Raw genomic sequence first — 14,667 nt, 5'->3', positions numbered from 1 at the left:
TAGTTGATGTAACAGGTAGACTACCATTCATAATATGAATGGATAAATAAATAAACCCTCAAAAACTCACTAGGAATAGACCATCTATACTACCACACCAAAGACAAATATAAAATTGGCTTACACATTTTAAGAAGGGATAATAAAAGATACATATTCACATGTTAAAATATTTATATTTTATATATTTCCAATGCTCAACTCAAGTATATCAAAAGTATCAGAAACACAAACAAAAACAACACAAACACAAAACAAACGGTTCGGTTTGTTTCATAGTTTTAGAGTCACGATTTCGGTACCGTTGTTACAACGGCGTTGTATGTGCTATATTTATGGAAAAACTATACTTTCAAAAATATATATATTTTCTCATATTATTTAGAATATTCTAACTACAAAAAACAGCACAATTAAATATAACAGATTAAAGATACAAATAAAATAAACTGACTTCAGTTTTTTTAGGGAGGTCTAGCATTAGTTTTTAGGTACAGAAATTGAATAAAGTAATAATGTAAAACAGCATTGCATTTTGGACTATACATTAAAGATTATTCTTTATTAAAGTTACAAAAGCTTTTTAATCAAGAGCAGTGAGTGATTTCTTCGTTGTTGCTGTTCAATTAATATAAAGACTGTCACTTTAAGACACTTTATTGCACTGATACTGTTCGTATTTAACAAGAGTGAATGGTTTGTCCACGGTTTTATTTTATTATTTTTTTTTCATCGCTGTTGTTGTAATGTCTGGGAACCCAGAATGTTCATCCATCAACAGAAACATATATTAACTGAACCCTGATTGTTTTACGTGTTATTTATATTAAACCATATTACAGATGCTCCGTCAGATTTAAGTTGAACAGCGGTCCGAGCGCGTGCCGAACCGAGTGTGGAGAACCGAACGGATCGATTTTTTTCCCCACCCCTGGTAAATATTATGTAAACGTAATTCTGACCGACCTGTTCCCTTACCGGCGAACATGGCTGGGATTTTGCAGCAACTTGCTGCGTCTGTGGCCAGGGCTTTTCTCCTTTTTATGCGTTCCCTCTCTGCTCCTCCTTTGCGTTTACGCTCCATTTTTTGCACTATTTTTCAAGATAAAGCCTGCCTCTGCTTCGCTGATGTTGGGTCATGTGGTGGTGTCATTTTCACTCCGCGATCGCCTGATTCGTAGATTCATAAGTGCGTCAATTAATTCGCAGTTGCATACAGCCTATTGCACGTCAGTCTGATCGACAGCACATCGGCAGCTCATTCTTTGGGTCACACAATAAGTTAGTTACCCTGTCGTACCTACATTTGAAAAGCTCTTAAAGGGTTAGTTCACACAAAAATGAAATTTCTGTCATTAATTACTCACCCTCATGTCTTTCCAAACCCGCAAGACCTTTGTTCATCTTCAGAACACAAATTAAGATATTTTTGATGACATCTGAGTTTTTTTTTTTTAGTTTTTTTTTATCTCCCATAGAAAGCAATTACCACATTCAAGGTCCAGAGAAGTAGTAAAGACATGGTTAAAATAGTCAACGTGACAGTGGCAAAAAAAACCAAAAACAAAAATAACGTTCATACAATGAAAGTCAGTGAGCTCCAGTGTTGTTTTGGACCACATTTACTTTCATATGTGAACAAAAAATGTTAAAACATTCTTCAAAATACCTTATTTTGTGTTCTGCAGAAGAAATAAAGTCATACAGGTTTGGAACGACATGAGGGTGAGTAAATGATGACTGAATTTTCATTTTCATACATTTAAGAGCTTTTCAAATAAAGGTACAATGGGTTATATGAAAGATATATCTTAAATGGCCGTCATCTCTTGATGGATTTTTGTTTTTTCTCTCCGTCTAGGTCATACTGTAAGTGTGTTTATTGTTCAGTCAGACAGGTCCTTAATCCCACACTTACTAATGACCTTCTCCACTGTATGCAGAGCCGAGTCTGTTTCCCCCGCATACTGAATGACATCATGGCCTTATGATAGTGACTTTAAACTCCTGAATCATTATTTGTTTGAGGCATTATGTACTTTGATTTATGACTGCTGAAAAGAGGAAAACTAAAAACAGGGCACAGGAAAGGGAAAATAAATAGACCTTTGGAAACACTTCCAGAAAAAGTATGGGCATGCATTCAAAACAGGAGAGAAAGACAGAAGCTTCTGCTTATCTTTCCAGCAAATATCTTCAGTGTTGACAGGTCTGCCCATGTTTTATTATGGAGCAAGACAGACAGCATCCCTGTGGGGATTGAGTGCATCTAGCTGACCAGGAATCGAGCGCTAATCTCCAGACTATGGCCTACAGGACTCAGTCTGACGACGTGCTTCCTGCTGCAAATGCTGCTTCTGTGAAGCGTGGAGCACGGTGACTTCAAACATGGGCCGGGCCCAGAAGCGGCCAACTTGATTTGTTCCCTAAAATGTCACGAAAAGATTAATGCGCATGCCTTAAAGACTTTTGCAGTGCTTTTCTTAAAGTTTCTTAGCTGTGTTGCATGATTATATGTTTGCTTTTGTCTTCAACTGGCACTCTTCAAGTGCAGACAAGCCTTTGCGTTTATACAAAAAAAATTTATTTCGACGAAATGCTGTTCTATTCATCAAAGTATCCCGAAAACGAATGTATCATGGTTTAGTTTCCCCCAAAATATTAAGCAGCACAAAAGCAGCGTATAGAATGATTTCTTAAGGATCGTGTGACACTGAAGCTTAGGAAGTAATTACATTTTCAAATATATTCACCTAGAAATCAGTCATTTTAAACTGTAATAATTAATCAAAATAAAAATACACCCTTGGTGAGCATTAAAGACTTTCAAAAAATCTTAGTGACACATGATCACTGAATAAACCAAAGACTACTGAAATGAATAACAATAAAGTCAATTTCCAATATCGTCCAACTAAACATACCTAAAGTTGTTAATGCACATGCTTTGGTTTTGTTTAAAGTGATATTTTTACCAAAAGAATTCAAAAAGTCGAGTGGGTTTAGTAAAATACATGGTTAGCTCAGAGCTCTTAAACTGACAAATGCTTCCAAACCAAAAGCATTCCACAGAGAATGCTAAAAAGTGATGTGGAATAAGTATGTATTATGGGTGAATCATTTTGGGCAGACATGGAGAAAATGCCAGCAAAATCAGACCGTATCCGGAAATGTGAAGCAGTCCACAGTATTGTCCCCAAAGATATGTCTCCTTTAATTGTATGGCTTGAAATATGCAAGTTATTGAAAGATTCCAGAAATACAAAATTAAAACAAGAGCCAGCAGTGGTTTGCAGTGAGGCACGGCATGTCAGCTCTTTGACCAATGACACATTGTCATTTATGTGGCAAGGAGAGCACGAGAGGCAGTGAAAAGGCATATTGTGCTGTGGATCGTGTTTCTTTCCTCAATTAAAATAGCTGTTTAACCATCTCCCTCCAATTTGTCAGATGGCTGGAGAGAAAATTAAAGGATTTTTCTCAGCTCCGTGGCTCAGGTCTGTGTGAGTGGTTGGGTGGAACCGGGTCTTCTAAAAACTCGACCCGGGGCGTCTGTCCGGTGTTGCGGCCACGGCTCTCGTCATAGCTGTCATTTGCTCTAATCTCTCCATGGCCTGCCCAGATCTATTTTAAAGCCTCTTTTTATCCACAGCCAAAAGAAGCAAGGACAGAGTTGCAATCTAAGCAATGGAAGAAAGCTGCTGTGGCATCACTGTTGATTGTATTTTTTTGTCTTTTAGACATAATTTTGTCATGTTATATCCTTTAAGTAAATTTTAGTCCACAAAAATAACATTTTATTTGATGGAAAATTGCAAACAGAAACCAAATGTACACATTTTACTCTACCGTTCTAATAAGGTTTGGGGTCAGTCAGATTTTTTTTTTTTTTTTTTTGAAAGAAATTAATACTTTTGTTCAGCAAGGATGCATTAAATTAATCAAAAGTGAAAGTAAAAGCAGTTATAATGTTACAAAAGATTTCTATTTCAAATAAATGCTGTTCTTTTGAACTTTCTATTCATCACAAAATCCTGAAAAAAGTATCACAGTTTCCAAAAAATAATAATCACAACTGTTTTTTGAGCAGCAAATCTGCATATTGCAATGATTTCTAAAGGATGACTGGAGTATTAGCTGCTGAAAATTCAGCTTAAGCATCACAGGAATAAATTACATTTATTTTATAATTAATTATTTTAATAATTATCATTAATATACAACTATTTTAAATTGCAATAATATTTCACAATGATACTGTTTTACTGTATTTAATTAAATAAATGTAGCCTTAGTGAGCAAAGAAACTTAAAGGTTTTTTTTTGTTTTAAAGGTGCCCAAGAATGCTTTTTCACAAGATGTAATATAAGTCTAATGCTGCGTTCACACCGAACGCGTCTGGGGCGTCAAATTCGCGCCAGACGCGTCTAGTTGGACGCTTGAACATTTTGAAGTCAGACGCTTCGGACGCGCGTAAAATTCGCTCAATTCGCGCGTCTAAACAAAGTGTGTTCAGACGCGAATTCGCGTCATGGGAGGGGCTTTCATCTCTTTCTGCACAGATCCTCTGAATAAACACATAATCTCGTCAGATGGAAACCTGTAGCGGCAATTTAACTCGGTTATGCCGGCCGGATTTTGAAGGTGGGCTAGTATCAACGGCTAAAATCATGCAAAAAGTTTTACAACTAACCAGATTGTCCGATTTCTTCGCTTATTCTTTTCCAGGCAAGGTCCTTTTTATTCCTGTCTCGATAAAAATATAATGACACATCATAGAGCTCAGGGTGGCAGCGACATCTTTGTTCTGGTCTCCACCGCTGATCACATCATAAACACGTTACTACCAAAGCAGAGTCCCTGATTGGTTAACGCGCCGCGAATTTACGCCAAAGTTCAGATTTTTCAACTCGGGCGTTTGGGCGTCAGACGCGTGAACGCTCAATTCGCGCCGCGCCATTCGCGCGTCAACGGCCAATTCGCGCCGCGCTAGACGCTTGATTCGCGCCGCAGGACACCTAGACGCGCGTTTACATTGACTTAACATGTAAATCAGACACCTCAGACGCCCCAGACGCGTTCGGTGTGAACGCAGCATTAGGTGTCTCCTGAATGTGTCTGTGAAGTTTCAACTCAAAATACCCCATAGATTTTTTTAAATAATTTTTTTTAACTGCCTATTTTGGGGCATCATTAACTATGCACTGATTTTTTCAGCGCGCCGCCCCTTTAATTTGCGTGCTCCCTGCCACACGAGCTCTCGATTATATTACAGCACATTTACAAAGTTCACACAGCTAATATAACCCTCAAATGGATCTTTACAAGATGTTCGTCATGCATGCTGTATGCATGCTTCGAATTATGTGAGTAAAGTATTTATTTTGATGTTTATATTTGATTCTCTATGAGTTTGAGGCTATATGCTCCGTGGCTAACGGCTAATGCTACACTGTTGGAGAGATTTATAAAGAATGAAGTTGTGTTTATGCATTATACAGACTGCAAGTGTTTAAAAATGAAAATAGCGACGGCTCTTGTCTCCGTGAATTCAGTAAGAAACGATGGTAACTTTAATCACATTTAACAGTACATTAGCAACATGCTAACGAAACATTTAGATAGACAATTTACAAATATAACTAAAAATATCATGCTATCATGGATCATGTCAGTTATTATTGTTATCATCTGCCATTTTCGCTGTTGTTCTTGCTTACCTAGTCTATTGATTCACCTGTGCAGATCCAGACGTTACTGGCTGCCCTTGTCTAATGCCTTTAATAATGGTGGGAACATGGGCTGACATATGCAAATATTGGGGAGTACACCGCGACTGTTACGTAACAGTCGGTGTTATGTTGAGATCCGCGTGTTTTCCGGAAGTCTTTTAAACAAATGAGATTTACAAAAGAAAGAGAAAGCAATGGCGTTTGAAACTCAATGTATGTCTTTTCCATGTACTGAACTCTTGTTATTCATCTATGCCAAGGTAAATTCAAATTTTGAATCTAGGGCACCTTTAAGTTTAAATCATACTGACCCTAAACTTTTGATTATAATTGGTATTATTTAGGCAATATTAGATTAAACATGTATCAACATTTACGAAAAACATGAAAAATGTCCTTGTTGTGAAAACCTGAGCTGAAATTACTTTGAATACATTACTGAAGTACAATATTCTGTCAATTCTTTATGCTTTAGTATATCATTTTCCGCATAACGCATTTTAATGTGCTACAGAAAACGTGCATTCACTATGTGACTACAAATTCTGACTTTTTTTTTTTTTTTTACTGAATGATTGGCCATAGGGAGGCACTGCTGCATTATCACAAATAGTGTCCAAAAGCATATTGTGACATATTGTTGGTATTCAGAAGAAATTGATTAATTCCAGCTGTTGTTCATCATATTGCTGCAGTGAAACGGATCCATCTATTACAGAACTTTGGAATGTCTCATTTTCTTGCAAGATCTGTGTTTTGTAATATTTTGTCATGTGAAAATTGCATAATTAGAAATCAAATATGAACTCAAGATGTCTGCATCCATTGATAACGTTTAAACTCTTAGGCTGGAAACGCAAATGATAAGTGCATATGCCTATATGAGGCCACAGGGAGAGGGTGGGGTGGGTGCAGACAGATGTATGTGGTTTCTTTATTAGTCTTTACATCGTGTTGTTTACAGAGTAATCAGATTGGTCATAATCTAATGATCATCACATTAGGTAGATTTTGTTTAATGAAGCCCTTGTGTGTGTTTGAGGGTCAAGTACCTGTGTCGTATGGATGCAAAGTGTCCTCTTCCATGTTAAAATATGCTGAAATGTTCGAACACAAGGTTCTCTTCTGAAGGTCAAATCATTTGTCTCGACAGTTGGACGACAGGCAAATGGGGAGTGTGCAGTAGAACATGTGGAGGCGGGCAGCAGACGCGAAACATTCGTTGCATGAGGAAGGTGACATACCAGCGTGAAGAGGTGGCGGCTCACTCCTTATGTCCAGTAATGGCTCCGGCCCAACTACAGCCCTGCAACACACACACATGTCCTCCAGAGTGGAGCACTGGCTCCTGGTCACAGGTATGTTTACATGAACATGTAACCTACAGAACAGGATGTCATCATAAGGTACACAACTAAAGTCAAAAAAGGAAGAAATGAAACTCAAATACATTTTACCAGGAAAATGTTTGAACAGTCGTGAAACCCAACAGTCACAGTGCAAAATAGTTTTTGCAAATTCTGCTGTTCGTTTGTAAAATCCCTAACAAAAGCCAGGTCCTGACATTAGCAGCGGGTTGAATTCTGTGATGTTCTGTGGAATGAGCAGGTTTGTCTCACTTTAAAACATTCCATCCTGTTAGATAAAGTTACAGAAATCGGTATGATATTATAAAAAATTAAAAGATGGTTACAAAACGTTAAAATTAACTTCAGGTTTCATGTTCAATAAACCTTATGTACTGTAATCTAACTCTCATTCCTTCCATGAGGCTAACAATGAGCAATTATAGCTCTTTAATTTGATCCTGTTCATTTTCTTGCCTTTGTATAAATAATCAAGTTATAATGAATAAAGTATAGTTGTTTGAGCTTGACCAGAACATGTTTCTGAAATTCTGCTATACCCTTTTATAGAAATACCTACCTAAAGTGTATTCAGTTTTGAAAAGTGCTCGAAATATACTGCATAACAGCAATGACCCAAATATGAGGTGAAGATTTGAGATGCCCAGAACAATATAATGCAAAATCGTTCTGTATGTCACATCAGTGCTGAAACACTACTGCCCCCTGCTGTTATTGCACATGTAACACATTGTACTCCATCTCTCTCACTTCCATTGCTCAGATTAAGAATCTATTCTGGACTTCTAAAATGACCAAACATATCGCCTCTCGCCTCTTTAGATAAATGAGTACTTTAAACATGGTTTAATCTAATATATTGCAATATCTTTTCTTGTTGTTTTTTGTTTGTGTGTGTATATTTGCAATAATATATTTGTGTACACTGAACTTGATCTTTCCATGTACACACACACAAGCCACAGAGAATGTCGAAACACACCACCAGAGTTCATTTCATCATTAGCAGCAATGTTGAATCCTTAACCATTTTTTTTTTTTCAGTCTAATCTTATGCAATAGGATAAATCATAAATCAGTGTTCTGCATAAACAGTTTGAGATCTTTGAGAAGATTTTGCAGTAGTAGTTGATATTGACTAAATTCCTCCTAAAGGTCAGGATGAGTTCACACTGCCTGTCTCCAGAGTTCATTTCAGCTCTTGTTTGAGGTGAACTGCATGCCACTGTGACCTTTACAATGTTTAAACTAACCTCACTCAAAGACCACACGAGGGTAACTCTCTCTCTCTCTGTTTATCTTTCTTTCCTTCCTTCTCTCTAGTGCTCTAAGACCTGTGGGCGAGGGTTGAAGAAGCGCAGTGTTTTCTGCAGGAGCACTGATCCAGGTGCCAGGGCTGTGGTGGTGCCTGACAGCATGTGTAAATTACACCTGAAGCCCAAAGCCCAAGAGACATGTGTGCTGAGCCGCTGCCCCAAGAATGAGCGTCTTCAGTGGATAACTACCACCTGGGGAGAGGTAAGACCCCTCATAGGAATAGCAAAGGTTATGGAGAAGCGCTCACTCAAACAGCTGCACATATATTCACCCATTTAACCCTGATGCAGAATCATTAATGTGCACCATATTCAGTCAACATACCTGCCATTACTATATGACTGGAAAACATTGCATCGAAGGCTATGTCTGTATAAATTTGGATACATTATGAAATGTACTGTGTTTTTGTTTCAAAATGGTCTTTGTTCATACTACCATTTTCAAAAGTTGCTCGTCCGCACTGAAATATCGGAAAACGTTTAAATCATCTTACTGTGCATGTGTAACTGTTACTGAGAGACCAGACATGATAAAGTTCTCATGCTAATTCTTCTGGCATGATCACTTTATTAGCAAAATATCCCACCTCTTACTGGTGTTTCCAGTAATCGCCATTTTATGTATGCACAATCCCTCATGTCCAACACATGCCCTCATATTTTGACTGATGCAGAACAGCAATTACCATTACATTTTCTGTCATCTTTGAGGGGACGTAATATATGAAGATTGTACCAAGTAACATTTATCTTTACCAACAATGTGCAATTGAATAGCACATAGCACAAGAAATGGACAGAAGGCCAAAATGTACAGAAAAAGATGTTTTCAAATCTGGATGAATGTTGATGCATCCTAAGATGCACGATATCATTTGTGCAAGTGCTTAGAGCAACATCTGTGCATGAATATCTAAAAACAAGCATTTGATTCCAGACAGCTAAGTGGCACTCTCCGCTCTGCATTTGCACTTAAGTGTCTCTCTCTTCTCCAAACTAGCAGCACTATTGGCCGTTGCTATGGAGGCATGAGCCGACCTTGTAGCAAGGGGTCAGCAGAATATTTATGTTTATATACCTTATTATCTGATTGTCTGGTTGTTTTATGCAGTGTTCGGCCTCCTGTGGAGCAGGAGTAAGGAGAAGAGAGCTGCATTGTGGGGAGAAAGACTCCCAAGGAGGCTACACAGAGTTCCCTACAAGGAGGTGCAGGAACTTACGGAAGCCCCAAGCAGACCTCGAGCAAGCTTGTAATAACGGCCCCTGCCCAGAGCCCCCACCACCCCTGCTCCTCCAGCCTGGTCCAGACAGGGGTGGCACTTCTTTGACTTTGGGCTGGTATTCCTCTCCTTGGCTGCAGGTATGCACAACTAGCTCTTTATAACCAATCAGGGATCTGTTCTGTTTCTATTCTGCCAGACCTTTAAGCTTCCTGTCCTATCCATGTGTCTTTCAGTGCACTGTGTCCTGTGGCGGTGGGGTGCAGACACGGAGCGTTCAGTGTCTGAGACAGGGGCGTCCGTCAGTGGGCTGTTTACCTCATCAGAGACCCATAAGCTCACGAGCCTGCAATACTCACTTCTGTCCTGCTCCAATCCCAGTCCCACCTCCATCACCCACACTTAAAGGTACAAGCTGGTTTGCCTTTGAATTTACGTTTGTTCATTTAGAAGGCACTTAAATCCAAAAGCAACTTCAGTATACACCACTGTTCAAAAGTTTGGGATCAGTAAGACTTTTATTTTTTTTTATTTTTTTTTAAAGAAATGAATAATTTTATTCAGCAAGGATGCATTAGATGGATCGAAATTGACGGTAAAGGCATTTATATTGTTACAAAAGATTTCCATTTCAAATAATAGTCTTTTGAACTTTCTATTCATCAAAGAATCCTGAAAGAAATATCATGTTTTCCACAAAAATATTAAGCAGCACAATTATTATTAATGATAATATTAAGAAATGTTTCTTCATCAGCAAATCAGCATATTAGAATGATTTCTGAAGGTTCATGAGACACCGAAGACTTGAGGAATCATGCTGAAAATTCAGCTTTGCCATCATGAGAATAAATTACATTTTAAAATATATTCAAATAGATAACAGTTATTTTAAATTGTAATAATAATAATAATAATAAAATCTTGCTGACCCCAAACTTTTGGACGATAATGTATACATTTTATCAGTTTTCCTGAGAATCAAACCAAAGACCTTGGCATAAGCATGGAATATATCATAAGCAATTTTGATTGTTCAGAAAAGTACAGACCCGAAAAGAAATGATGTAAGAAATAGTGAAAGAATAGTTTGATTTCTATGTGTAGGTATCAATGTCAACAGGCAGCCAGTGAAGTGAGACAAAGAGAAGTGAAGTGTGAGTTGAGTTTTATTGCGCATGTTGGCCGTGTTCAGCGAGTAGAACATTGCAATCTAGAGTTTACAAGAGCCTAGATAGGTCTTGTGCTGAAGAGTCAAATAGGTACAGCCTGATCTTCTTCATGTCGTACGTAAATCTGCATGACCAGGTTGTTTACACAGTGTGAAGTGAAATGTAGTTAATCTGCTCCCATTGTTAGACTCCTCCCTTCCTTGCAGTTTTAGAATAGCACACAACCAGGAAATTGATTTGCCACAGAACATAGTCATCACCTCTTTGCAGAGACATTATCAATTGTCTTGCTTATAACAATGGTGTTGGCTCATGGATCAAACCAGCAAACTTCGGTTGACACCTTGAACACTACACCACGCCACATCACCCAACTTTTACCTCAGCTGTTATCTCACTCAACAGTACCTGCAATGCCTGAGTAGACATACTGATGAATTTGTTATGAACTCTCATATCTTGTTCTGTAGCTTAACTAGCAGAGCATGATGTTAGTAATATCATGGGTTGGATTCTCAGGAAACATATATACTGATAAAATGTTTACCATGAATGTACTTAACGTTGCTTTGGATGAAGCATCTGCAAATTTTGTAAATGCATGTATATTTTCTATAGTGTTAAATGTTATTGTTGCCTTGATTACATATGTATCATAATTATCAAGCTTGATAAACACCACTGGTGTTTACACTTATTTATTATGTAGTAGTAAAAACAATGCACTTTTTTTGTTGTTGATTTAAGACCATATTGTTAGGTCAAATGACAATGTGTGCCACTATTTAATAATAATAAACTGGCTTACATTGTGTGATTAAACAACAATTAAATCAACAAATCATGATTGCCATGTTTAATTATAGTGATATTGAGAATGTAAAAAATCTTTCTCTGGTAGCACATGGCACATAACACAGAGAACAGAAGCGTGTGTATAATTGTTTATTCTCATGGGAGAACTGAGTGTGAGGGCCTTCAGAGAGCAGGTCAGGTCCTTATCAGTATGCCAGTGCAGTAATTCCAAGTGGTTTGCAACATCGCCACAATGTCTCTATTTAGAGTAAACAGTACTTACAAAAACACTGAGTACTTGTGTGCACACTGTTGTTTTTAAGGCTTAAAATAAATAATAGTCATTATTTGTCTTCCCAATAACAGAAGACCAGCCTTGCATCGACTTTTTCAGCTGGTGTCATCTGGTGCCTCAGCATGGTGTTTGTAATCACAAATTCTACGGTCAACAATGCTGCAAGTCCTGCTCTGCCAAAAGACAGTAAAGCAGAAGATCTTCATTTTCCACAAGCCTCCTCGCTGACTCTTTGAGATCTGTAAATCATTGTGATAAAGATGACCACTACGGACAAGTTGATATTTGCGAGATGTGGCACAGAAAGAGGCATTCCAGTGGAGGCATTCCTTGGACTGATGAGAGATAACGAGAGCCTGGTATCCGAGGAACTCGAGAAACTCTGTACATTGGACAATTGCACCAGATTCTGGCTTCATCGATGGCGTATCATAACTAGAATTGCGGTTCTTACAATTTTGTAAATACACTGTAAAAAATTGTGCTGTAAAATAACGGTAATCTACTGGCAGATGTAGTTGCCGGTAATGTGCTGTTAATTTGCAGCCCTCTGTAAACCATAAATTTACAGTTCTCCTTTTGTACAGTATGTTACCGTAATACTGCCATGGAAATGAACTCATTTAATTTGGGAAACTGATTGCTTCAAACAGTTCGAGTGTAAAAACTAGTATTTATACAGCGTCAGTACTGTGAACATATTTCATTTGAGTCAACTAAAAATTAATATTTCTTAACTGCAAACACTTACCCCTGGTTTCACAGTCAAGGCTTAAGCTAGTCCTAGACTAAAATGCATGTTTGAGTTGCTTTAACTGAAAGTAACTTGCACTGACATATCTTAAAAAATGTCAAGACCCATTGTTTTCTCTCAAGATGCACACCAGTAATGTTTTTTTCTAGGGTATGTTTATAAAAGCTACTTAAATACCTTAATTGAAATAAAGCCTAATCCTGGCTTAGCCTAAACCCTGTCTGTGAAACCAGGCCAATATGTATAATAGTGAAACAATTAAAAACATGACTTTAACTCAAATCTTTGCAGCTTGCCTAAGCTAGCAATAGCACACATATGTGTTAAAGTACTTAGCAAACAGCTTATCACTGCATCAGATGCGACAATGTTACTGCCTTTCAGTAAAGCAACATGCAGCATAACATCAGTGTTTTTCAGCTCATCACTGACTGAAGCACAGGCTCTACTCTCCAGCTTAATGGTAACCCCCCAAATGATTTAATTAAATTAAAAGATCTCTCCTATATCATCTTGAACAAAAACACAAAACACTTCAGTTGACTATTTACTCTCCTTATCAGTTATTGCCTTTGCATAACTTTTTTCTATTGACTTTCACTAATATTTCCGTGAAATTAACTTGTTTCATATAGTAAATCTGACTGTTATGTTTGACAGAATATTACTCTTTTTTCCTTTATTTTACGGTAATCTACTATCAGCAGGGTTGACAGTAAATTGCAGTTTTTTTACAGTATGGTGCCGTAAATTAATTTACAGTTGATTACTGTTAAATTACATTTCACTCTGTTTTTTAATCTTACACCTTTAACCCTTTTAACCCCACAGCAAAATCTTAAGTTTTAAATGAACACTTTTATGTCTCCACACTACTAGTGTTAGAGTAACACTGAAGCAGTGTTGAAGTTAATGAGATAATTAAATTATTAATTAAGTGATAAGTGAGAATTAGTGAAATCTATTTTTATATTTTTATATTTTTATATACCTGCCGTTAACAAGCAGAATCACTGAAGGAAAAGAAAAAAGACAAGCAGAAACACAATAACTACAACAGACTTCCAGCCACAGCCTTAGATGAAATAAACTGAGGATAAAAGACATTAAATCTCTCAAGATCTCAGCAGAGGAGGATTAAACAACAAAAACAGCATTACCAGCTTTACTTATTACTAACCAGAATGACTTTATTTCTGTCAGACGTCTACAGAAGTTCATATTGAGAATAAACAGAGCTTCAGATGTTGTTTTATTGTTTCATTTAATGTTACCATGATGGAGATCTGTGTTTGCTTTCATTGGGCTCTTGCATGCTGGGAGTCATGGATTTTTGTACCCAGCATGCATTTCAGCATGAAGCTTTTGATTGTCACTATTGTTGAGATTCATATGCCAATTGCTGATGTCTGTGTGACTCTGAGTGATATAGTAATTTAAAATGTTTTTAAAATTGTTTTCAAAATCCTTCATATTATCTGTTTGTCACAACACTGATGGATCTCATGCTGGAGAACCACAGGGATATCATAATAAATGAAAATAAATAAATATATAAAACTCTAGATTAGACTTTGATGAGATTAATGAATCTGGCCATTAGATGATGATTTTGACCATTAATAATTAGCTAACCTCATCTGATGACATTTTCTTTTGTCTTTTTTTGCCACAACTAATGTGTTTTAAAGACACTGTTACAGCAGCCAAGGAAAAACTAATGTTCACTAGTCAAGGGTCAAGAGCCCAACTAAAGCAAACACTGATCTCTATCATGGTAACGTCAAACGAAACAATAAAACAACATCTAAACCTCTGTTAGTTCTCAATATGAACTTCTGTAGATGTGTGTGAAGCTGGTAATGCTGTTTGTGGAGTTGTTTAATCAGATCTTGAGAGATTTCATGTCTTCTTTTATCTTCAGGTGATTTCATCTTTTTCTGTTCTTGTTGTTTCTCTTTCCTTCAATAATTCTGCTTGTTAACAGCAGGTGTTCATCAGTGTCTGAATTCA

General features: G+C 37.3%; 1 protein-coding gene across 2 annotated transcripts in view; it reads left to right on the top strand.

The window, feature by feature from the left end:
• adamts18 (ADAM metallopeptidase with thrombospondin type 1 motif, 18) overlaps nt 1-13,718 on the top strand; it is a 62,463-nt gene extending 48,745 nt beyond the window's left edge. For both annotated transcript variants that reach the window (XM_048184701.1, XM_048184702.1), the window contains 5 exons: nt 6,886-7,090; nt 8,423-8,617; nt 9,530-9,778; nt 9,875-10,046; nt 11,972-13,718. In XM_048184701.1, the coding sequence (XP_048040658.1) occupies nt 6,886-7,090; nt 8,423-8,617; nt 9,530-9,778; nt 9,875-10,046; nt 11,972-12,090 (940 nt within the window). In that variant the 3' untranslated portion in view covers nt 12,091-13,718. The remainder of the gene's footprint in view (nt 1-6,885; nt 7,091-8,422; nt 8,618-9,529; nt 9,779-9,874; nt 10,047-11,971) is intronic.
• Nucleotides 13,719-14,667: the final 949 nt, after the last annotated feature.

Source organism: Megalobrama amblycephala, linkage group LG3 (genome assembly GCF_018812025.1).
Source record: "Megalobrama amblycephala isolate DHTTF-2021 linkage group LG3, ASM1881202v1, whole genome shotgun sequence".
Lineage (NCBI taxonomy): Eukaryota > Metazoa > Chordata > Actinopteri > Cypriniformes > Xenocyprididae > Megalobrama > Megalobrama amblycephala.
Note: the sequence above shows the minus strand (reverse complement) of the source record. Positions and strands in the feature narration are given on the sequence as shown.